The 27,955-nt window shown below is 29.9% G+C and overlaps 1 protein-coding gene across 1 annotated transcript in view; it reads left to right on the forward strand.

The window, feature by feature from the left end:
- Positions 1 to 292: 292 nt before the first annotated feature.
- LOC147072228 (uncharacterized) overlaps positions 293 to 27,955 on the forward strand; it is a 263,725-nt gene continuing 236,062 nt past the window's right edge. Inside the window, exon 1 of the mRNA XM_085947356.1 lies at positions 293 to 646. Within this exon, the coding sequence (XP_085803482.1) occupies positions 530 to 646 (117 nt within the window). The 5' untranslated portion in view covers positions 293 to 529. The remainder of the gene's footprint in view (positions 647 to 27,955) is intronic.

Below are 27,955 nucleotides of genomic sequence, written 5' to 3' on the forward strand. Positions count from 1 at the left end.
TTGTTTGTTTAAGTATTTTATTTTTTCAAGATGTATTGTAAAAATAAATAAATAAAACATTGTGGTATTTCTAGATACACAATAAATACTTATCTCGATTTGATCCACTATAAAAACATCTCTGACTTATCGGAGAGTATTTTCACCATTAACACAAACAAAATAAATCGTGAAAAAATCTATAAAACACAAATAAAATTTTACCGTTTAATATTGAATTCGTTAAGTAAACAAAAAATTAAATTGCTTTACGCATGTGCCCGGTGTTGTTAAATTTATGGCATTTTTTCAGTGTAATAAATTTACCTTAACAAATGGGACCATTTCGTTGGAAGACCGAAAAACAAGAATCCGAAAAGTCCTTTTCCCGGCACATTGGTTGAGGCACTTTTCAATGGCTGAACATAACAAAGCCAAAGAACAATTTAAATTAATATTGTGCGCCAGAAAGACGTTGAAGTTGTTGTGAAAGAAATGTGAAGTTACGGGAAATTTTCGATTATTACCAGGTTGTAATATAACGACAACTATGCTGCCTGTTCCGCAAGATAGGATGTCTGGCAGGAGGAGCAGCTCCATTGGGTGCCGTTCCTTGATTGGCAGACGTGCGTCAGTTTACGTTACGGCGCACCAGGATCCCTTCAAGGTAAGCTTCTTCATACTTTATAATAAAATACCATAGTATAATTAATGTAATCAGTCATAAAACAAATATTATGATATCAACGTCTTAATATAATATTACGAATTTAAAAAAACTGGCGAATTACAGATGGCGATATACAAGTAGGAACACAACATAACCACAGCTATTAATATAAAACCAAATATACTTGACTAACTTAACTAGATTTCATAAAAAATAATAATATTAACAGTCACCGAAATTAAACGAATCAACGAAGATATAAAAAAAAGCATATTATAAAGATATACAAAATACACATCTACTACGTATAAACCGTGTATGGAAAAACAACACAAAAATATTGCAGAAAAAAATAAAACGTATTTCATCTTATAGAAAATTTAGTTAATTTGGCACATCCATATTTAGACGCCAGTGAATTGTTTTTTTTGTCTGGGAATTCTTTCACGTAGTAGTATTAAGAAAAAAGTTAAGAGTACCTAGGTATAATCTTCATTGTCTAATTTTATGGTTGTAGTCGTGTGGAATATTTCAAACATACTCCGATTTGGATCAGGCGTAGCTAGCAAACTTTGACATAATATCTTAAATCTTTTTTAAATACTTCTAATGTAACTTGTATTTTATCTAGATATACAGTTTTTATATGGGCAAATAATCAAATAAGTACTTTTTTTAGCAATTAGCCTTTTCTTTATTTGCCTAAATCAATTATTATATACTTAGTTAGTATATTGTCGTTGCTCTTAAATAATAGAATAAGATGAATTTAAAATAAAATCTGCACATTAAAATAAAATGATCATTTTTCATAGATAATAATGTAATTTATAAGGTTTATTAATCAATTAATTGTGTGTAATAATATTATTATGATACAGGCATCAAGAAAATAATAATATATTCGTGAAAAAAATACAGATAGATATTATGTATAATATATATTTTTTAAATAAATACGATCAAACTGATATTTTCCTTATCCGTGTGCTGATGGAGTGGCAAAAAAGAGACGTGAGTGTAGAAACGAATATTCGATCAACTCATGTATAATAATGGATTCTTTTCTTTACGCATCGTTCTCGATTTTTAGTACATATTGTACTAGGCACAGGATTTCGGCTTATGGAAAGCTGAACTAATACATTATGCTTTATCAAGACATTGTAACCTTTAGGTTTTTAGGTATTTTTTATGACGACGATTTTTGGATATCTCGCACGAAGAATGCAGCGGAACGGAAGATTGATCGTTGTACGTAGGATATTTTTATTTGCGTATGGTATCAATACTATGACTGAAAAATCTTTTTAGACTAAAGAGATATAAAATTATTTCATATAGAATTTTGATGTCAACCGAGTTTCCCAATAATTTATAGGCAATAATTTGATAATGCGGTATTAGAATTTTTTTACCATAGAATATATAGTTTTTAAAACAAATTTGTTTATGTTTATGGATATTATTTTTTTTAAAATGTTTTGGTATTAAATTGGCAAGCGTCGTAGAGTTTATTTGCAACGTAACAATGGCGAAGGGTGGAGTGCACATTTCATTGAATTACAGATAGTGTTGGTTAGTTTTTTAAATTAATTAAGCCCTGCCTAGACTAAACTATAATCTAAATTCTAATTGATTTAAGTTTTCTACTATTCCAGTACCTTCGGTCAATAGTATTAATATTAAACTATAATCTATAAAACATATTCTTCCTCTATAAAATATCTAACATTATGTATGGTTTAATGACATACTTTTAGATATTTTATATATAAACAAATGTTTTTTGTCTGTTATCTACTACGGCTTGAATTAGACAGGGTATAATTGAATTTAAAAAACTAACAAACACTATCTACACATTGTAGTCTTAGTTAAATAAAAACACATACGTTTGACTGACAACGTTTAGTATGCACTATTTATGTCGGATCTTAACAGTCTACCTACACCCTTCGCCATTGAAATGTACTAATTGAAATTACAGATAATGTACAATGTGTAATGGAACAGTGGGTAAATTGTGCGCCTAAGTAGTGGGTTTGAATCTAACGTCTGGAAAATTTACATGTTGTTTTTTAATGAGTGTGCAGAGATGTTTCAGAGTATATATATAATAGGCAAGTAGGGTATCATAAATGTTTCCTGACAAAAAATTGCAATGAAACCTGTCAAGGAAGTCATATCCACACCAATTACAACATAATATTCATTATTACCCAGACTACCCGAAGCCCAATTAAAGTATAATAATTATATTAAACAAATTTAATATTTAGTTTGAAAACACAGTGGTGGTTAAAATAATTTTAATAATTAAATTATTTAATTCTAATATGCGTTTTTCAATTAAAAAAACAAAATTTGAAATGGTAGAACATTTATGTCATGTTGTGAACGTCTTAAACTTATAATTTGTAATGTCCACAATATGTAAAAATAAATAAATTGAAATTGAAATTGAAAAAAAAAAAGATACAATATTTAATATTTCGTCACTGTTCTGGCAGAAGACACTAATTCGAAAAAATGACATATTGAGTTAGTTATACCAAAATGTTCCTTATTTCAAACTTTACCGTCTGGAAACCTTCTTAATAAATAAACAATCTTTATTTTAAAGTCATCTTTTTTACGATTACTTAATAAACTCACATGATAGACCATTTCAAACATTTTAACAACTTCAAAGACAAATTACTCAAAACTAGTATTATCCAGTTGGTGTGGTTCTGCCAGAACAGAGACGATTTTATGGTTTGTTCGTTTTTCACTTGTGTAAAGTTTTTGTTAAAATTGGTTTGAAATCGATTGAGAATAGATTCGCAATTAACCAGTTGGTGGCTCGTAATCTGTACATTTCATACAAAGTCGGTAGCTATTCAAGTTACGCGGGAACTTCTCGTCATATTAAATTGCCAAACGGATTATTAATCATTACGACCGAACAATTGTATTTCACAGAAAGCGATTCATTATGATATTTAATAGTTACATTATTTAATTTATTTATTACAAAACTGGATAAAAAATGTGGCTGTTCAAAAACATTATAAAAATACCTATAACACATACGAAAATTTAAAATACAAAAAAAAAAACAACTAAATTCAAAACATTGGCACGTTACTTCTACTACTATGCCCATATAGGTAAAAATTAAGCCGTTTTAAGAGGTTCTACTTATGTGTTAACGGGGCTCCAGATTTTCTTCAGTGTTTTTCAATTATTTTCTAGAGTCAATAAGCCAAAACATATTTAAAATAAATTAAAAAAATATTTATGTCAGCGATGTCGAAACTTTTTTCTAATGTGGGCAAAATTAAATTTGACTTAAATACGGATTTTAAAACTCTATATATTTTAAATAATATTATATGTGAAAAGAGTATGCTTACATATTACGTAAAGTGATTATAAGGCGGAAATCAGTTATATTATTTATATGGGTTGGTCTTCAAACTAACTCTTTCCAATATTAGTGTTTTTCAGCAATAGGTACCTACTTTTTTTCTAATATAAAGTTTTGAATTCTATTAGATATTTAAGAAATCCGAAATTTTCTAATTCATGCAGAAATTTTAATATCATCACGTGGGTTACAGGATTGTTGTTATCGATCTAGGTAGAAAATGTAGTTTATTAGTTATATTTTATTTAAGATATAATTAATTAATTAAAATAAAACATAGTAGGCATGACGGTAGTATTCATTCTATATTATAATAATTTATGGGTAGATAATTAATTGTGTTTATAATTAATTATTTAATATACTTATGTGTGTTGATCATAAGTATGAGCACACTGTAAGAGTTACTTTAAATTTCATAAATTTAATAATGTTAGGTATGCAAATGGTTTAAGTATACACAATCCTTGTACAAAGTTAAAAAGAGCCCTTTATATTAGTTGATATTTATGCTACATCTAAAACTGATATCATGAATTAAAATGAAACAGAAATACAAAATGCGTATGTAAAAAATAAAAATAATTAAATATAATCGGATTGTGACATATTTTTTTCCTTTCCTGGAAATGTTTGAGATGTGTTTTTTTCCACGGGCGTTCACGGCACATCAAGTTTTCGCGATAAGGGGGCTTTATTGGATAAAAAAATCCTTAAATCTTTTGTGATTTGTAACGTATTTTTTATTTACACAGCATTTTATATCAGTATACTTGAAGCGTTCAAACATATTGCCGCTTAAATGTGGACGTTATAAATTTTTCTTTCGCGGATAACGGATGAGTGTAGGTAATATTTACATTTATTTTTATCTCACGATCCTTTGTTACAAATGTGTAACCGTATGGTAATAAAATGAGTTAGGTACATAAAAATTAAATTTAACGTTCTAAAGATAATAAAAAAGAGCAAAAATTACGTTAATATGGTAACAGTGAGGCAAATAGACATGGAAGTGAGTTTTTACAATATACTTGTTACAAAAAATTTATTCATAAAAATCTACTTAATTCATTGTATAATCATTAAAAGAAAATACGAAAAAAATCATTATGGTGGTGGTGCTTGTCAACAGCTGACAGAACTATTCGTTTACCCCGATTTCCGTTTGCCTAACTGTTATAGATCTACCATCATAAATTGGCATTTCAGCGAGGGCGCTAGTATGACATTGAGAGTATTACCATAACTAACAAAAAAATGGTAATTTATAATTTTTTATTGGTAGTAGATTTATGTACAAATATTATGCAATCCATAATTCGAGAAACATGTTGTAAAATTAAATGGCATTTGTAACAAATTTATCCTCGATAGACAATTTTAGTTTGAAATTCGACCGGCTGCCAACTTACGATGGTAGATCTTTACCAAACATTGGAAACATTCAACAAAACAATTTCATTAAAATGAATACCAAATTAAAATGTATATTAAATAAAATTACTATTAGTTTATATTGTAGATGTATCCGATATATTATGAAAAACACATCTAAATAAAATTAAAACAGGAATATTCCGGCTTTAGAAAGATAAAATTTAATTATAACATGTATTTATTAAAATCGTATTGAAAATTATCGTGTTTGTTTTACAACTGGGAGTTCAATTCTGTTTTCAATGTAAATACAATTAACTCGTTTATTTTGATCTGTGGGTACCTATTATCATATCCAAATTGGCAAACAGATGCATGGCCGGTGTGTTTATTATAAAATAATGTGTGTATGAATAAAGCATTCAATATTTTGGCTTGTAGTTAAAAATATTTGCTTCTTTCGTGAATAAAGAGTTAGAATAATTAATGTTCAGTGATTCACGTAGACTTCGTAGATAAAAAGAACTTAACCCTTTACTGCATGATTTTTTTTTTTTGAAAAATTTTATTTTTTCTTGGTGTCAAAATGCCTTGTGAATGAAGGAAAAATAATGAAAAAAATATTTTTCGAAAATTTCATTAAATTTTGTATGTTACTGCGTGGTGTCGCAAATTTACGACATTTGGAAATCTTACATTTTAGTATGACAAAATACAAAACCAAATGAAAACAATTATAAAAAACTAATGTACACACCTTATTTAATGTGTAGATATTTTTATTCAACCAATTTCAATCGTCTGTATATTTTTTTTTGTTTATTTACAAATGCGGATTTTTGCGTACATACGAATTCGTCAACTGTCATAGCAGAAATGCATAGACTATAATGCAGAAATGCTTTATTTCTTGAAATGTCCAAACAAAATCGGTAAAGTAGGATGTTTATGGTAAAACAGTTTTCTAGGCATCGAAAAAGGATATTATTTGATAATTTACACAGATGGCATTGGCTATATCGCAATAGTTTGAAATGTCGCAAATTTGCGACACTATGCAGTAAAGGGTTAAGAATTCTAGTTTTACTTCCGAATTAATTATGTAAGTTATCCTGGTTCTTTCTCTGTAAGTAATCTGTAGTTTTATTGGACAACGTTTACGTTTCTTGAGCTTAATGAAGAAATACTCCTTTTTAAGAGATTCAGCGTTTACTTGGTAGTAATTAATTCATGATAATTTTATAAAATTATCTCACGATTTTCCCATTCAAATTTCCACCCCCACACTAAATTTAATTTAATATATACAAACCAGTTAAGTTATCCTCATATAACCGACATTAATTATTTTTATAAACCCAATAACACAAAGGTACGAGGGTGGGTCAATAATTCCTTAGAAAAAAGCATTAAAACAGTTTTTATTGTTGTATTTTTTTTTATTTCTCAACATAATCTCCTTGGAGCTCAATACACTTGGTTAGACGTTTCTCAATTTTTTTTAAACCGTCAGAAAAATAAGTTTTCGGAAGGTCCTCAAAATAAGCATTTGTCCGATCGATGACTTCTTCATTTGAAAAAAAACGTTGTCCACTTAGCCATTTTTTTTAAGTTTGGGAAAAGGAAAAAGTCACTGAGGGCTAAATCTGGCGAATACGGTGGGTGGTCGACCAATTCAAACTTCAATTCTTCAATTTTAGCCATTGATCGTAAACATGTGTGAACACGGGCATTGTCCTGATGAAAGAGGATTTTTTTCCTGTTTAAATGAGGCCGTTTTTCTTTAATTTCGTTTTTTAGCTGGTCCAATAAAGATGCATAATAATCCCCTGTTATTGTTTTTCCTTTTTCCAAATAGTCAACGAAAATAATTCCACGTGCATCCCAAAATATAGTAGCCATAACCTTACCAGCTGATTTTACGGTTTTCGCCTTCTTTGGACATGGTTCGCCATGGGAGTATAGTGGTGTATCCATGTTTCATCTACAGTCACAAAGCGACGAAAAAATTCATCCGGATTGCGTTCCATGAGTGACAACAGGGCTTTAGAGGCCACCACCCTATTTCGTTTATTGTCGACTGTGAGCAAACGCGGCACCCATCTTGCAGAAACTTTTTTCATGCCCAATTTGTCATGTAAAATAGAAATTACGCTACCTTCTGAGATCCCTGTAACCTCAATTATCTCACTCAATCTTAATTTTCGGTCACTTAACACCATATCGTGGATTTTATTGATCATTTCTGGTGTAGTCAACTCTACAGGACGTCCTGAGCGTGGTTCATCCTTTGTTGATGTACGACCACGTTTAAATTCATTTAACCAGTTATAAATAGTTGCAAGTGAAGGAGCAGATATGCCGTGAACTAAATCCAACTCATTTTTTATTTCCTTTGCTGTTAACCCTTTTATATTAAAATGTTTAATAACAGCTCTAAACTCAATTTTCTCCATTTTTGTAAACAAGCAAATTTTTTTTTTAATGTACGAAAATAAAAAACAACAACCCGACCAATCTGATTGAAACTTCGCAGCATACTGAATCGGTAGTGCCGCTGCATGAAAACAAACCGTTTACAGTACTAGTCGCGCCACTTGTCGGCTTTTCTAAGGACTTATTGACCCACCCTCGTACATCATATTCTCAAACGCGCTATACTCTTGTTTACTTAAATATACAGAAATTATAATAGGATAGATAGTACAAGTGTGGCTTTCGACCAAATAGATCAACCAACGATCAAATATTTGCTCTCCGTCAGATCCTGGGAGAGTTGTATGAATTTAATATGGAAGTACACGCACAATCTATTTATTCATTATTGACTTCAGAGCTGCACACGACTAGGTAAACAGCAGAAAATATATGAAGCACTGTAGGATTTAAATGTAAGTACATACCAAATTCATATATATATATATGGTAAAAGTTACCATGCCCAAAACTTAATGGAAGGTGAGAGTACAGATTGGATTTTCATAAAATCTGTGTTTCGTCGCCATAATGAACTTAGGCAAGGTGATGCTCTTACATACATCTTTAATATCTAGGTACTTAGAAAAAAGAAAAAGAAAAACGGGGACTTAAAACTTCAAATCACAGGAACTATTTTGAATAACTTTGTATAACTTGACCTGATGATATATTATGCATTGCCAGACAGCCAGACACCAATATCATCTAAAAAAATCCAATGAGAAACCAGATAAAGAAATGAGCTTCCATATACACCGGACAAATTAACATGTATATTCACGTGTGTACTCGCTTCCTGCAAATGGGTAGATAACTACAATTTTCAAATAAATAATGTGTTGGGTACCTTGGGTAACGTGTTATTCGTTAAAATAATACCTGGCAGGAAATAAAGAAATATCAAATATCTGTTACACAAAAATACACAAGGTCAATTCTGGTATATGGGTCAGAATGTTGAAGATTTGAAAAGATGATGACATGATCTTATAAAATATTGTCAAAGACAAAGGAAAATATGTCATCTGACGAACGAGATAAAACTCGGAACTCTATGGTTTCTTTATTGAGTTAAAAATAACGTAATTTATTAAGGTAGGACGCTTACAATGAGCTGGTTATATATTAATGGTGGATAAAACGTAGTTACCAACAAATATAATGACAAAAAAGACAAATCGGCAGAATTGACTGAGTTGATAGTGACGCCACCATACTGTATAAGTCTTCAAAACTGAAGAAATTCGAGTAGTTGATTCATCTCTGGATAGGTAGGCATTGTAATATATCCATCCCGGAAATTACAATATACACACATAAATTTAGAAACAATAATGATGATGATCTATGTAATACGTACTGGCTTGTTGCAATACATAATTATGTATAATTCTCCCTATAACCATAGGGCACAGATAATTAATAACCGATGATATATGTTACAGGTCTTTTACTTGTCTGTGGCCTCTATTTCAGCTGGTCATCAGTCCAGTTCTAATTTTCTGTGAGTCAGATCTATCGAGTTTGAAGGTAGATTCCAAGTACATACATAACAATTGTTAGGTATATACGCCAAAGACAATTATTAGGAGGCAAATATTGAATCCGAAAAAAAAACATGAAAATGTTTGCTGAATAGCCGATACAACAGATGGAAATTAAAAGGGTAATTTATCCTTTACAAAAATATTTTTGCTACAATTCCCGTCTTGCATCCTTGCGATGTGTCCTCACCATTTCCACTTCAACAAAATAATCCTCTCCAGTCAATTGGATAAGTGATGATGACACATCTTATGAAATAAATCATTGTAAAATGCTTCAGTATTTATATTTCATTTATGATTGCTAAAATAAATACTTATAATGTATAGTGTATATGTTTTGTAGAGAAGAAATATATTTCCACCCTTTTTAATGAAACCTGGCGTTAAGTAATAATTTAAAATAAACCAGCTGTATTACCACATGTAAACATATTATATTCAACAGAAATACAGCCTACAATTGTCAGATAATTAGTATTCACATTCATGTCATTATCATTTATATAATATAAATATCTAGTACTAATTAAAATTTCCCTTCATTATTTTGAAATTTATCAGATAATATTCGTCTTTTTCTCCACTCCACTCTATTTTTTATTCCCACTCCAAAATTTTTGATGTATAAAGTCAAATGTATATTTTAGTATTAATAATTATTGATAGTGTTTACGTGGAAACTACAAATAAATTTATATTGAGTGGTGAGTACAAACCGAGTAATAAAATAATTCTGTCCGTTCACCCGTCTGATATGAACTGATATTAGTTTTAATGGCAAGGTTATCATGATGTAGATAACTAATCGATACAAAACTGTCGGCCATGTGTTTATTTTGAGTACTAGTTATTTTATTTTAAATCCTTAGATATAATATTTTTATTTAATTAATCTATATTAAACTTATATATATTAATACTATCGACCTGGGGTACTTGATGGAATTTGAATATAAATTCTAATGGTACACAACTTAGATCCATTCAAATTTAAAGAATATAATATTATGTATTACTTGTCGTGATAGCCATGAAAATGAGAGTAGATTTTCTAAACGTTTTCTTCTGGTTATATATTGTCAATAAAATTCTTGTCCACTGAAAGAATAATATTTGCTGTCAAACATGTATTTATACTTCGTGGTTTAATTTACAAACCTTTAATACTTCCAATTATTAATTTTTATTTTCTCACTAATACCACGCTGCGATCTACGCGATACATATGATGCATGTGATGCTTCATGTTGCTGTCTACTGTGCGATTCACTTACTGAATAGCAACTAATAAATAGGTTAGATTTGTAATTTTATCGTCTGTTTTTAACAATTTGATTTAATTTTAGCAACTTCTTTTTGCTCTCTGATAACTTTTAGAAATATTCTTTCTTAGATTAATTTCATTATTTTCGTGTATGTAATGTTTCTCCAGCTATTCCTGCATTCCACCGTTTGCTTGAGAGGCCTAGCTTCTTTCAATTGTTGAATCCATCGTTTAGATACTCTTCCTATTCCCCACCGATCCGCGATGTTTCTATTGAAGGTGGGCCTTTCTCTTCTAGTTAAAGGTAAAAGAATCGCATAACATGGACACGAACGTATTATATAGTCTTTCATATTTGTTTATTTAGGTAATTAAGGTATTCGCCCTCATTTATGTCCATAGCGTTCACACTCCACATGCGCCTCCAATACCATATTTGAAAGATATCAATAATTGAGTGTTCTAGAAATAAAAACGGCAGTTTTCAGTTTTGAAAAGATATGGAAAGGTGAATACCCACTTAATTACCTAAAGAAACAAATTGAAAGACTGGATCATTATAATTTTTAATGTGATCCATTCTTCAAATATGTCTTATTTCTTATCTATATGTATAATTTCTAAAACATGTATTATTTTTTTATTTTATTTGTATATAAACAACATTTAAAAAATACTTTTTCAGTTATTACATATATTAAAAATATTTTATGACTGAATGTTTATGTGATTGTTTCACTTATATTACTGCAATATTGAATAATCAAAACTACTATCATTGTACTGCATGGCTTCTTGTGGAGTTAAAAAAGAATATTATAATTATTTATATAATTTTTATGTCTATTTACATTAAAATAAAAGTAATGTTAAACTGCTATTGTCATAAAATGTATATTATTTTGAATGAAAAGAATTGTAAAAGGGTCTTATGAGAGAAATAAAATCAAAATACACCTGACATATTTTTTGTATTCGCAGAATCAATAAAAAAACAATCATTGAACAAACACCTTAATTGGATCAATCGAAAGCTTTGCCGTATACATTATTTAACAATCTGATCAAACTCGTGGAAAATAGTAGTTTTATTGGTATTCAATCATAACATTAGAATTCAGCTCAGGCCTCTGACCAGGTTCATTGCTTTCTAGTCCTCCTATTCGGAGAAAAGGGTAGTGATCTATAAAATTGTTCACTCGGAGCGGACACAGGCCGGACCCTCAAATAAATTTCACTTTATCGATGATCGTAACATTTTATACAGGTTCCTGTTCGCTCGCCAAACGTGCATATGACATACTATACGCCCAGTGTATCCTGCCCAGACGTTGGGAAATAATATTGTATGGGCAGCGCGGAATTTGGGAAAATAATAAAACTGTAATATTATGGATACACTAAATGAAAACGTTTTAGCACACTTTTTACGGGTTTGCCTAATATGAAGAGAATAAATTTACCTGAATAAATATTTAATAAATCAAACTCTATGAAGATGTGTTTATTCTTCATCCAATACATAATATTTGTATCCTGCATAATATACTAGTATTATACAATAGTTGTGTAAAAATAAACCATAAATATAATATTATTTTCAGTAGCAATTATTACTAAAAATGTTACGTAAATAAAATATTAACTTTAATCCGGACCAGTTTTATTCACTTCAATATGATAATCTCAACTTTAAATACAGAATAAAGTTATTAATAACAATATTAAACAATAATATATTCTCAGAATATCTTTGTTAAGCAATAAGTCAATTAAATTAATCTACATATAATACAATAATAAATTATCATTACTAACAATTAAATCTAATGCAAGTAATGACGAATTCAATCAATTAATAGGAATGCAAAGGTAACATAAATAAATGTACAATATATAGTATTTGAGGCTTACACGTTTTTTTTATCGTAATAGATTTTTAGACCATCACCGCGTATTTTCTTCCTTCTTTCCTTGACATTTCGAGCTCGTTCTCTATTCTGAATTCAATTAAAAATTTCCATGTAAAACAGGTAGTAAAAGCAAATCACGCAAAACCGGCACTCATCGTTAATCAATTATGTAGAATATGTACTACATACTATGTTTTATTTGATGTATCTTGTTTTTTTTTTTAATTTCATTATTTTTTGTTTGGAAATGTCAGCAAAGTATTTAAAATCCAGAGAACACAGTACAAAACCTAACAACGTTTATTTTGTGCACTTATTAACTCGCAGTCACAGAATATCATCTTGTAAAGCCGTAGGTCGCGGGCTTGAATTCCGTATACGGAAAATTCGAATATATTTTTTAAATGTACCTCTATTTGGATTCAACATAATGACATAATAGATGAAGCGATTGGCTAACTGGTATGTCTCGTAAAACAGATGTAAAGAAATTTATTAAGGAGGCGGCGACCAAAAATACCGGAAAAAACGCTAAAAAAAATTTCATGTTTTCGCCGATCGAATTGGAGATTGGGATCAGAAGTAAGAAACTCAAAATACAGCGATGGTGAACCTTTTATGCTCACGTACTATAAAATGAAAAAAATATTTATTATAATGGGAGGCGTGCCAGGGGAAAAAATAAACAGCATTAATGTTTTCTTTTTTAGTTAGAATATAAAATGATAGTTTTATTAGTTTTTCTTAAGACAAAAAAAAATACGGAAAGGTTTTTCTCAAATTTTTTTTTGCATATGAAATTATATTTTATAATTTTATTATTCAGGCAACTGAGTAATTTTTTTATTTTTATTAGTTATTGAAGACATTTTTTTTCCATGCCAAGTATTATATTATGTCATTCCAAACTGTCTGTTAAATAAAACTCGCACCAGTGATCATCGAGGTCTCTAAGCTACTTTGCTTAATGGTTTTCATTCAACTGGAATCCGGGAAAAGCACAAAGACTTGTTTTTTAGAACGATCCCGCTTATATAATATATTCGTGTGTCAGCAGAATTTTCGCATCTGCCACAGGTAGCACGCGTGTCATAAGTTCGCCTCCGCTTTTCTGGTACATACTTATTCAACGTGCTGTTGTATGGCTGTTGTGATATAATATATGTTCCTGGTTGAATATTTAGTAGATACGCGAAATTTTTATCATAATAACATGTCATGGAATAATATAAAAATTTTAAATTAAAGAAATATGGCCACTACGCGACGATAAACGGGGAGTCGACCGCCAGATGTGCGGCGATATGTTTTATTTGTCAAAATTGTCGTCGCACGCTAGATTTAGGGCAAGGAAAAGGTTCTTATAATAATTTATTATTCATTTAGGAGCAATATCTGATAACGTGATGCCACTAGGAATTTTATATTGAGAAAGGTGTAACCAAAAAAATGTTTTATTATATAGCCGTCCCATTAATACGAAATTTATACGTTTATAGGGGTTATGTGACAAAAACATGGTTACATTGTATTTCGAGTTGAAGATAGAATAATGTTATACTTATTCCCTCATCTTAACAGCCATGAAAATCATTATAAATAGTTTACTAATATAATTATCCAACCTGGAATGGAGTGCATTTCGGCGCCTTTATAGTATCTTCAAAAGGGTTCCGTCTCAAAACAGAACAGTGAAAAAACAGAACAACGATAAATATAACTATGACCTTTCAGGAAAAATATAAATTTAACATTGAAATTGTCCTATCTCTATTATGCTGATAGATTTTTAATAGCACAGATTTTCAATACGCCATAATAAATCAAATTATATACCTAATTTCTGCATTCCTAATCGCTAGAAAGCCTAAAATAAACGGGACTTTGCCGGCAAGCTTAGGATATCTCATCTTAATCAATATAATATGTTCAAAATTATTGGGTGACTAGATACAACGAAATAATGACATCACATTGTGTCTTAAGCGCAGTGTTCAACCAATATATGCTGCCAGTATTCATGTATGCGTATGAAACATTGATCCTTAATGTAAAAGAAATTACAAATCACGATTAATGCAACGTGTCATGGAAAGATTAACATAACGCGATAAGTCCACAAAAGTAACAAATGGATAAGGAGTAGACAACGGTACACAATGTGATAGAGGTTGCTAACCAGATGAAATGACAATGGGCTAACCAAGTGGACAATCGCTGGACGAATGACGTCGTATGATGGTATCCAAGAGACACTAAATCATCACAGTGACGCCCTAAAACCTGCTGGATTGACAAAAATATAAGGTTATTTGGATGTACGTGGCCGAGAAGAACTATGGACCGAGAAGAGTGGACGTAGGAAGTGTATGAAGGTATTCCAATGTTAGAGAAAATCTACTCACTATTTTGGCCAAATCATGTATATTTCAAGCATGGTAAAATCAAACTAATACTTATGTATTAGTCACATTATTTTTCTAATGAATTAATATTACCTACTATTCTGCATAGAAATAAACCATTTAAAATTTAGAAAATAATGTATGTATGTTCAATATACAGCTGTTTTCGAATTTGAAAATTCATACACGCTAAAAATCTTTTATATTCAAATAACAGTTTATTGGTTTTACATTTTAAAGTGTTCTAATTAATTAATTATATAATTAATGAACCTATTCAAAAATATTTAAAAGATTTTTTTATCATTTAAAGATAAACTTATAAATTAAAAAAAATGAAGAAAATATTTTTGAATAGGTACATAATTCGTAGTTTTATGTATTTTATAGTTATATTAAAAAAAAAAAACGATTTTCCGAAAATATAAAAATGTGTAGGTGCAAGTTGAAATCCTTTTTTATGTATATCGTATCTTATTTTGGTGTATTTATAATATTGATGCTTGATTTATCTTTATCTATTGACTAATATAATTAAATAACATTCAGTGGCCTGAATAAAACTAGTAGAAAATAAGTGTAAAAAGCCGAAATTCTCGGTGCTTTTCCATAGTTTTCAGGATGCTAATATTTTACATTCTATTAACACAAAAAACTTAGAGAATACGCCTATAGCAGTGGTGCGAACCATTTTATGACAAATGGCCATTTTATCAATAGAAAATATCGAAAGTGCCACTCAAGAATGATAAACCTTTTTCTTCAGAAACTACAATATTAATTATTATTCTATGTTGGATATGCATGTAAAAAATTTCTATTATCTGTGGAATCATCAAATTAATTCTATTGCCGTTTATCACTATAATAAAAAGTATAAGAAATGTAAGTGGTTAAGGTTTATATACCTTAATGGAATTCGGGTTTTTAGTAAAATTGTATGAAAACCACGTGTGAGGATAACTATTATACTATTATTACTGGTAATAAAATTTAAAACAGTTTCCCATTTTATTTGGCATTTTCTTTTCAGTAACAGGATATGACGAAGATTAAATCTGATATTGGCGATTAAATAAGATATAAAACGGATATCACAAAAGAAATATGGAAAGAAGACACGGCCGTTATTTTTTAATATTGTAGGTGGCCATAGAATTTTATCCACTCACTATTTGGGATAATGTTCATTTTATGACGATGTTAGAGTTTCCAGTGTCATGGAATTTTTCCAAAGCCTGCATAATCCGGCGTCTTTAAAAATATTCCATGCATTAAATTTGGATATAACAACTTGCACTTTTCGCAATTTTCATTCACGGTTGACATGTTTAAAAACTACATTTTAAAAGTAAGAACGTGCTAATTTTAACAAAATGAAATTTATTAATTAAGTACGTCTACTGTCTACTATCGTCTTTCTAAAATATGCAATTAGATAATAATGTCTATCAATTAAATGTTGTAGATAATTCAAATAGAATTTATTAATGGACCCAATTAGTACAGAGTTATTAATAACTATGATAACTTGCCATTATTTTAATATTAATAATAATGTATTGTATCTGTAAACTATTTTTTTTTTGTGGATAACATGTACTTTTTAAATTGTGGATAATATGTACTTCCATATAAAGCACCTCTCTCACAATCACTGCTAACCTTTTAATTACCTCATTTAAATAACACGTTAATTATATCTAGTGGCCAACGACTCCAAACGCGCCAGTCGCGGTGTTAGCACTAAATGAATTTTAAGCAGGCTTAGATTGCGCATTCCCATTTATTTTTAGTTTCAAAATATCTGCAAATTCGGTAGGTACCTACTTACCAATTTTATTATTTATTTTTACATATACAAAAAATCTTTAAATTGTCAGATTTGTAACGCTGAGTGATTTGGAGGCACCCCTGTGAAAATGTTGCTTGTGCGAACCGCCATTACAAAATAGTTATATTGTCAAGATTTTTTTAGGTTTACTATATTTTTAAAATCTATGATATCAACACTTTCTAATAAAGTCACACCACCGTCTGTTTCATGGAAACCACCACTGCTCTCAAAAGTTGTAATATTATTTATATTCGTTCCTTCATTCGCCGCACCTATACAACGCAGTGGTGACGTTACTGTGTATTTTTTAAGGGGGAGAGGCATGCCAGCAGAGAACTTAGCAGAAAAATACGAAGCTTGCACTTTGAGATTTTTTTTGATAATTTACAATTTCAACTCTATTAATTAATAAATATGTGTATGAAAACATTAATAAGATTTTTAATTTTTTTTTAATTTAAAGATAAACTTAAAATTGTAAAAAAATGTAATAAAATGATAATTCGTTGCAGGGTCACATCTTATTATTACATTATATTTTATGCTCATATTTATTATTAAAATTTAGTTTATTAAGTTTTCAATTTTTTGTCGTTTAGTTTTTTGACTAATTCATCGTTTTAATATTTTTTATATTCATTTAAAAAAACATCGATTTTTATAAAAATATAAATGTATATAACTTGAAATCCTTTTGATTTATATCCCCAAGTGGTCAAGCTATGTATCATGGTTAAATGTGTTTATCCTATGGTACGTAATTGGATTTAAATTTATTTTCTAAAGCTCTTTCTTTAAGCACTAAGGTGCATGGTTGATACATCAGTCCCGTGCAGCATCGCTTCGGGACAAGGAAGTGTGGCACTAAAATCTTTTCATTCTGACACGTTTATAGCGTCATGTAAGGTGGCCGTGCACAAACCGCGGCTGCATATTCCTAGTTGGTAGAGATGGGGAAACTCAAATCATTGTTCGAAAATCTATGACACTACTAGTACCTAGATAAGAATATTTTTTTCGTATATTTCGTATTTAGGTACTCCCATTCAACAGGCATTCCTCTCAACTTAATTTTATTTATATTATTTTTATTTAATTATTTGAACTAATTTTATATTTGTTAAAATTGTTTGAAGTAGATTTAAATTAACTTGTCGATTTATATTTTACATTCAATTTGACCTGATTTACTTTTGTGAGTGTTATTCACATTGGTGTAAATTGTATCAATGATGGTATTTGAACTAGGAATTTGATACGTGTTTCTGAAACTTTTCTGTGAACATTATATTTTAATTAAAATTTTATATATTTATTTTACAACAAATTTGGTTAGATACGTCGAACACAATGTTGAATGAATATTAAATAAATTGTCTCGTTTGGAATGAATAAAGTATTTTAATTTAGGAAAACTTAAGAAAGTCTGTAAAAGATTACTTTTGAAAACAATTGGCTGTTAATTTACTAGACGATTGGTAAGCAGTATTTTTATATGTATGCATTTTACAGGATAAATAGCATTCAAGAGGGATAATTTAAATAATTTAAAATAATAAAGAATTTGCAAAAAATAGATTGTAAGGTAAGCACACATTTTAATGAGATATAATGAACACTGTATGATGCATCCTGAGCAAGAAGCAATGGGTCAGACAAATGGTAAATTCATTGTTTTATATGGAACCAGGGCTTTGAACCGTTATTTTTTCCTTTTCGGTTTTCGTTCCGGTTCAAGTAAAAATATATATGGGTTCGGTTATGGTTTTCGTTCCAAAAAAAATAACGGTTTTTTCGGTTCAGCTCCAATTTAGCATTAATTTTTCAATATTTTTATTTGTATTAAAAACTTATTTTCTACCATAATTTAGAATATTTTATGATACTAATATTATAAGCCCGGTGCCTCGCTCTGAAACCAGTGATAATGCTGCACCGCATACGTTTTTAAATTAATAATTATATTATAAATTTGAGAATTACGTCATTATTATGCATCACGACAACTGAACGACAGCTGAAGTGGGAAGTAAGATCATGTTAACTCGCGTATTTGAACATGTACCAAACCGAAACAAAATCCGGTTTTCGTTCCTACAAAAATAACGGTTTTTTCGATTTTCGGTTTTCAGTTCACATTCAGTTTAAAGCCCTGTATGAAAGTCCATTTTGATATTAATCATTAATATTAATAATTAGGTATTAGAAACAAATATGATAATATAAATTTACAGTAGCACATAAGATATTTTCCAAAATATGACGTTTCTTAAATTATCTATAAGTAACATTTTCGAAGTATAGCGTGGCACTCGAAATAGTTAGCGAATAATAAAATCATTAAGTCTAGAATTTAATACAATTTATATTATTGTGGAAATGGAATTCTACCAAATACATACCTACATACTATACTGTCTTAATAAAAACAGTGAATGATTTTAACTGAGATAAAAATAACTACTTGGTAAAAATGGTTTTAAAATATTACAGTGTTTTTTATTGAATATTTGACTACTTTTTCTTAGATTAAATCTATTAATTAATTAAAATAAGACACTATAACCTATACAGCATTTTTAATATAAATACAATGATTAGGCAACATTAAATTTAGTAATTTACTAAACAAAGTTAGTAATATTTTTTTACGTTTATGTATCATGTTCTTACGTTTCTTTATATTAAACAATAAGAAGTTCACTATAAAGAGTATGTGTGTGTGCGCTAGTAAACTAGCAAAACAAATGAGGAACAATATGTTGGGAAACATTTCCTCACACCTCGTACGAAGGGATATACTGTTTGAACAAGGTTGACGCTTCAGTAATCATGTTATAAAAAAACGAACTACGGCCCAATGGGATGCTTTCCTCGTATTCTAAAAATAACACCGGATGTTGTGCCGTACCGACAACTACTTCCTAAATAACAACTTTACTGTGCAAATAAACAAATACCTGTATTATTTATTAAGGTGAGAAACAAACTTTTGGTAATACTGTTTCTGTTTATTTTTTTCTTCTTTTCGCAATTCTGTTGATTGATTGTTTAGCCGGTATTAGGCTTTAAAAGATTTTTTAAAAAAATCATCGACTTTATTAAGTATTTATTCTTCCTGGCACTACACAAATAATATTATGTGGATCTTAAGCTCCTCAAGCATTCGTCTCCAGCCATGACTATCTAAAAGCGTTTAGAGGCTGAACTTTTAAAACCTTCTAATCCTACACGACAATATCCCTATATCTTATATGGTACCTATCAACCAGGTCGTCATTTGCTATTTTTATTTCCAAATGCCAGTTTTTGAAATTTATAATTCATCCATATCATGGTAGCCATTTGATCTGCCCAATGTGATTAACAGTACGATGTGTGGACTGCGGTACAAAACCTACAGTTAGTTGTGATATCTTTGCCTCCACATCGACGAGATCGAAGATATCAAGCAACGTGTTGTAACCAGTGTTTTGTATATATGTAATCATTTCAATGAATTGGAACATAGCAACTCCATTCCTAAGATTATATTATAATCTTTGCTTTGCTTAGACGTGTTGATTTTTGTTGATTAACTGTCTATTGAATACTATAATGATCGAATAAGAAATTAAATAGGAATATTTACACACATCAGTTAAAATTGTCAAGTGAATTTGTAAGCTCGTGCGTAAGATGGAATAAGTTATTCTAATGCATTGTCGACTTGAAATATCACTGTAGAAAGAATTGCAACCTCATTCAATTAAACTTACAAGTTGATCAACTTTGTTGGAATATGGTTCCCACTAATCAATTAAGTTTCAACAGATAGTTGATAAAAAATACGACACGTAAGAATGCGGCATGAGGAATGTGAGTATTTCAATAGTATTAAATTCATAAATAAATATCCCATTATTTGCTTTTACATTTTAAGCTACTGACATGCTATCAATAGAGTGGAAACTTCCTTGTGTTAGCATAAAAAGTGTGCTGTTTCAGTTATTTCTGACAGCTTTTCCTGAAAAAAAAATTGTTCGATTTAATGATAGCATTACTTTAACTCAAGCTGTTTTATTTTTATATCGATGAGTAATGGCGGAACGAAGCGGTTAAAAAGTTCTGAGCTTTGCCAAGTTGTGGGGAAAAAACGATTGTATATAAAAAATAAAACAATATAGTACAAAAGTATTGGAAATGATCTAAATAAAACAACTGAAACTTATCTATCTACCCGTTTAGTTAAATTGAAGACTAGTTTAGTGAAAATTGTATTTTTTTATTTTGAATTTTAGGTTTTAAACATTATGTTTTTTCAAATTTTTAAAAATTTGATGGTAGTTAAAATGCAAGATAAAAGATTAAAAAAAACGTTCACCATCATAGGTTACTGCTAGATAAATCTTTTCCCTAGCTCTTTCTACTTATCTCGTTCCGTAGTTATTTACTGAAACGTACTTCCACTGATCGAATGTTTGTTGTTTCACAAGGTCGACTATAGTCAGGCTGTGATACTGAAGAGAGAGTAACGATGGTACTGCTAGTTATCAAGTATCTTCGAATGCAATGAGGTAACATGTTCGCAGTAAATGAAGACTTTCCGTTGAATATTTCGTTCAAATTAATTAATGTATTACACTTTTACAACAATCATCATTTTCTACAAATAGTTTACCATATTTCATTCGAAGAATAATCAATAAATAGGACTAGGATCAAAATTTCCAGTTTCCTGCTCCAGCCTGAATATAGTTGGCCTTGGTTGATTCACCACTTTAGTACCCTTTGATTCATAAATATGTCATGTATAGTATTTATGAATCATGGGGTATTAATGGTCCAACATGAACCGTTCCATGATAGATGGTGCTTCTCTTAGCACTTCTCTTACATACATGTTTGTGAGCAGCGGTAGCACACATTGGTAGAACATTTTCCGCCTTACACACAATGAGAGAATTCTAGTCAAATCATTCCAGATGCCTTTTATACCAGTTTGGTTTTGCGAACAGTCTCGTCATAAATACGTATCTAAATAGACATTAATTATCCAAAATAGGTGTCGTTATTAACCTGTATGATTGTGATACCGTACATGAGGACCATTTTAATATTATTTAATCACGAACGTGCGCAAATGCGATTTATTCTACTACGCAGAACTTATGCAGGGCTAATGTCATTATTGTACTTACATCATCAATATTAAATCGTTTTCTTTCGCTCGGTGCCCCTCCGACTATATTTTCTTTTCTGCCAAAACTACCGAAGCTCACGCCAATGTGATATATTTAAAAAGTATTCTCTTGACTACTAAAACATACAAGTTGCACTTATTAGAAATGTTTTTACTGTATTTATTGGTTCTGTAATATCATGGATCCTGGGTTTGAATTCTGGGTCTGGCAAATTCATATGGTGTTTCAATGTGTGTTTGGAGCGAGAGTGTGGACCTAATAGATCGAGTAACTATCCAACATCAATTTCTCGTAAAAACAACAATATGTTTGTACGACCATCACTCTGTGGAATATCTCTTAGGATCGAAAATGGTGATAATATAGTTAATACTTTTTCTCTATGTAATGATTTTTTTTACACAATTACACCGAGAAGTAGATGTTGTGTAAATTGTTTATGATTCATTTAATTTCTTCTAGTTGATATATGGTCAACATTGTTGTTGATACTATATAATTGCAAGTTCGTGTTGAAATACGAATAGGTAGATATTTATTGTACGATTAATATCAAGGTTTTCTAAAAAATATTTAAGATATACATACAGCGATATATGTAACTAACTTACAACTATACATGCATAAAAATGTTAGTGAACTATTATAATAACTACAAATAAAATTGTTTTAACAACATTTTATTGTTTAGCAGCCAATGTATTTTTCTAGCTTTTGTGTTGAATTTTTCTCAATAACAGAAGCAGGCACCATAGAAAATTTTCACAGCGAAATGAAAATGAATCAAACAAAGGCACTTTAATAATTCCACACAAGTCAGGTTACTTTGTAAATTCATGTGTTTGTTGAATTTAATTCACATTAAAGACCTCGCGTTCGGCAAAAATGAAACAATACGCATTCAAAACAACCGGTATTTGTTTTCCCCGTTGAAACATGAACACTGTTTGTATATAGCAAAGAAAAAAACAATCGTTGAATCTGTAATGGGTTTGAATATATTTCGCTATTTAAGAATATAAATTGAGTTCCCGTGAAATGGAATAATTGAAACATACCAAAAAAACAATATATTTAAACATACTTTATTAATGCGATGTATCGAGCGCAACAGGCACAAACAAACGGTAGCCCCCCAATTTTCAAAAAATATCTATAATATTATAATTAAAAGACGCTGGGAAGAGGGTAGGGTTAATGAAATCTATCAGGTACAACTAAATTGGATACATTTTTACCCCGCCTATTGAAGGTTTTCCGGTTACATTCCTCGTACATAGTCACTCCAATTTTTTTGTCTAGTGAATACCTGGTCTGCAACTATAACTACGGGCCATCATCTATGAGTTATTGTGACCTGACGCATTCATAATTGTGCGACTTGAATCGTCATTATTATTAGGATTATTAGTGTCTACTTGTGTCTTGTCTTTTAGACATGCGCTGTCAAAATATTAAAGCAAATATTGAATGCCTAAAATGGTTGCATTAATTCATGAATGCCACGGGTCTTCCACTAACACACCAACGTTCGACAGCCGAATCATCTGAGTCACAATCATTACTCATGTGGTCCTGGCAAAAAAGAAGAATAAGAAGTCATATCCCATTCAACTAAATAATTTGTATCTGTTTTGTATCCTTGTGCGCGTGCATGGAATGCGATAATATTACCTACATCTAACACGAAGGATTCAATTAATCATATCGCACTGAGAGACATGTTTCGTTAAAAAGTTTTTATTTAAATTCTCATTTAACCGGTTTTCCAATAACTCGCAATATTGAAAGTAAATCCACAGTTTCTTGTATTAACGAAAGACTTTTTCTACAAGCTTACGTCAAGGGTGTTTGAAAGTATTGCCAGTCAAAAATATTGCCTATTTTTGAAGGGAAAATGTTAGATGTGTGTTTTTTTATATTACTCAAAAACTTTTCCGCCCAAAGAAAGGGTGAACGTTCTCACGAGAGTGTGGAAAAATGGAAAACCCTTGCATATACGTAACCCGAACATCTCATTCTATTGAAATTTTTCTCGCAATCTATTCAATTGGGTCTACGTATCCCTTGGACATGTGATGCTAGAAAAATCTGCCAAATGTTAGAAAAAAGTTATTCAATTTTTGGGATGGCAGAAAAAAAATTTATTTCCCTTGAAGTTTAACGTTACGAGATATAGCTCTCTTCTTTATTGTTTGTTTCTATATTCCCTTATTGAAGATATGAGATTTGAAAAGATGATATGAGAATATTATTCACAACAGGGATAAATTTATATTTTGATTTTTTACTGTAGAGGCCATGAATTGCCTCAAGCCAAAATATTACAGTGTTACCTTTTCATATATACAAAAATACTGAAGAGTAAATAAATGTTAGAATAAAACTAAAGATGTTAGAGATAATTTTATTAAATAACTAGATATTAGGTATTACCAATTCATCAACGCGAACATTTTCACACCAAAAGGATTATTTATATATGAATGAAAAAAATTTCTCTACGGAGAATATTAGATTTTTTTAATTTACGTTATTTCCAATGAATAATAGTGATTAAAAATAAGTTAAAGTATCGTAAGTTGTAATGATTACTCGGAAGCAACATTTTTAAAATATATTTTTTCATGGATTTATGAGCAATTTTTAGAGAGTTAATTTAAAAATTGTTAATTATTGACGTGTAGTATAGAAAACTTATTTAAAATTGTTTATTAATATATTTTAATCTAATTCCACTTTCATGTAATATTAAAACCAAAATTTAAAATTTTCACCATACTATTTTTATATTTCAGATATGTAGCCAGTACCGGGGGAAAATAGTATATTTTTATTAAATAAACTACGACATAATATTATGAATGGGATTCCAATTAATGAATGAAAATTAATCTCTTATCTTAGACAATGGGACAAAAAGTTTAGTGAAAGTAAACGAAAGCTGTGAGGTTGTGCGGAAAAAATTAATGACGGACATCCAAATGATTCTGCGCCATAAAACCTATATGAAGTTGGATCATATAAATTATTGTTTTTTTCGGGAAAAACGAAAAAGAAAAATGTCGTCTGCTATAGAAGTCTGCCGTCATTATGACCATTAACTAGTCTGTTCAATGCTGGATTAAGGTTATTTAGGAATTTCTTGAAAATAAAATTGTTTTGTGGGTATAATATTATAAAAGATTATTTTTTTTAATTATATCAGGAAAGTAATAAGTATAATATATTGTAAAGACATAGTTTTTAAAAATACATTTATTCTTCTCAGTTTTTTCATATATATTCTATTTTTTTCTTCGCTTATAATTAAATCAATGGTTATATAAAATGTGTGTGATAGCGGAGTTTATAATGTTTTTTAGATACCTAACTGATAAAATTATACAGTAGATACCTAACTGTTATCTCTGTAATAATTTAATTATTGGTATGAATAGGACGAGCTACATAGAATATACCAACTGAAGTACAGATACGCAAAAAAACCTCCGCAGCCGATAAACTACAAATATTTACGGATCTTAATACATTTGATACATTGGACTATGATGATTTAATGTTATTATCTAAGACAATATTGAGTCATCGAGTCTCAAAGTTCACTCTGGAAATTATGTAAAACCGGCGTTGGATATTTTAAAACCCCTTTTTTAATAAATTGAGTGACATTGTCTTGCAAATTTACTTTTACGTCTCATCATCGTTTTATGTGAGTTTATAAATGATGATGTAAGTGTAAAATAAAAACAGGTTTATGTGATTTTTTTAAGTATAAAAAGTCGCCAGAGTGGATTTGTGACTCGATTATTGCCATCTGTAGGCCGGTACGATAACATGCCAATATTTACTAGTTTATGTAGGTTTTTATTTTGGCAACTTAGGTACTATTTTAGTCGTAATTTGGATGTATTTACGGATTTTATTGACACCAACAAGGCATTCAAAGTAAGCGACCCCAATAAACCATACCCAGTCTTAATCGGGAGTATCAAGGGTCCGTACGTTTGATGAGAATCTTGAGCATGTTTTATGAATGGGAATGTCGTTGGAGCAGTTTTACAAGACTGTGGTATACAAGCACTCAAATGTGCTCTGACTGAGTTTAAAAAGACTTTGAACTAAGTGTGTCTATGGTAGAGAAGTGCAGTAAAAACAATAATAATAAATAAATCTAAACAAAAGCTAATATATAAGTGAAGAGATATCCAGGTGAATATCAGTCCCAAATCGTTCTAGTAATGAAAACAATTATGAATGTAAAGAACAAATAAAGGTACCTAAAACCATATCAGAAATAACTAACACGCTCTGCATTCAAAATATATGCCATACCATGCCGACGAGAATAAGCCAAAAGGGTGTTAGGGACGTTTTGCCGAAAATGAAATTAGATTTTTTAGAATTATTTGTGACAATGTTATATTTTGTAGTATGGTAGTTAATGAAAATATATATGATGATACCAATGATATAAAAAAACCTTATTGTGATAGAATCTAAACAGATTAGGATCCAAAAAGGGATCGCTAGAAATACGTACTTTTCACTGTACTGTAATTTGTAGAAAGAATAATATAGAATATTCCACCTGGACGAACATTTAATATCTTTAGATCAGTGGCGAAGACTTTATACTAGGCGATTATTTGAAGCCTACCTTCTTGAGAAAATAATTTTTTAATTGTATATTGACTTATTTATATAATCACTTGAATATATATTCTATAAAAAAAAATATTTTGCCAACGAGAGATGCCGTATAATATAGGAATGTATTACACAGATAATAAAAAAACAATCTGCAAAGGTTTCAAAAATATACCACAGCGCGCCATCTGTCTTGGCGTAAATAAAGGTCGGATTATGTTTCAAATAATTCTCCATTTTTTTTCATAGCTATCGCATAGTCTATCGAATTGTATGAACTAATGTAAGCTCCGATCGCAGAGCCTAAAACTAAATAATTAACAATTAGATAATTAAAAAATAATAATTTCTATGGTGTTTAATCGAATATTAATAAATATAGACTGTTTTTAAAAATAAAAAGAACTTTTATCTAATGATTTTTGATGTGTCTAAATATTTTGAAAAAATACGTACCTACTTAATTTAAACTGATTGCTTAATTTTATGTCGTCAGTGAGATTTTGAAGTTTCATTAAATAAGTGTGTCGTTGTCATTAGTATGTACCTAGGTATTAATTAGTGGTAATATCGTATTATCTTCTTATTTCTCGTAAGTATACCTACCTGCCAAGTGTGTTCTTTTTATCAGATCTCCACAGCCTACCTCTTTCCAAAAGTCACCCTTCGCCACTGCTTTAGATAATTGCTTTTTATATTATTTAAAATTATCATAAAACGTCTTTTTGACTTAGAAAAGTTGTCAAGCTCAATCAATTGAAATCAGTCTGTCATTGTCCTGGATAAGTAATATATAAAATATGCTAATTACCTGTATAGTTTTAATAACCTTAAGTAGTTTCGACTACATTATTTGTTAAATTCCGATCAATTTTGTACATATTGTTTAATAAGACAACTTGTGATGTGAATTTATGGCTTGCTTAATATAGAGTTAGTTTCGTATGCTGTTATTATGTCCCAAGTCTTAGGTTGAACACGTTGCCTTGTGGGGTGGCACTTCGTGTTGGGGGTATAGGTACCTACGTCACTTTCAGTGGTTCTGGTGTCGATACACGTGAGATATCAGACCTTTGCGTAAATATAGATTAATTTGAATTAATCGCCATCACTCATGCGGACGTATCAAAACCTTTCATTAGTGGGAAAAATAGTTTTCATCCATCAAACTGCTCACAACATTAAACCAATTAACCGTGATCAAATTAGGATCAAGTAAACTTTTTTGATCACT

This window comes from Rhyacophila brunnea, unplaced genomic scaffold (genome assembly GCF_057557595.1).
Source record: "Rhyacophila brunnea isolate RB1 unplaced genomic scaffold, BYU_Rbru_1.0 scaffold_2, whole genome shotgun sequence".
In the NCBI taxonomy this organism is placed as follows: domain Eukaryota; kingdom Metazoa; phylum Arthropoda; class Insecta; order Trichoptera; family Rhyacophilidae; genus Rhyacophila; species Rhyacophila brunnea.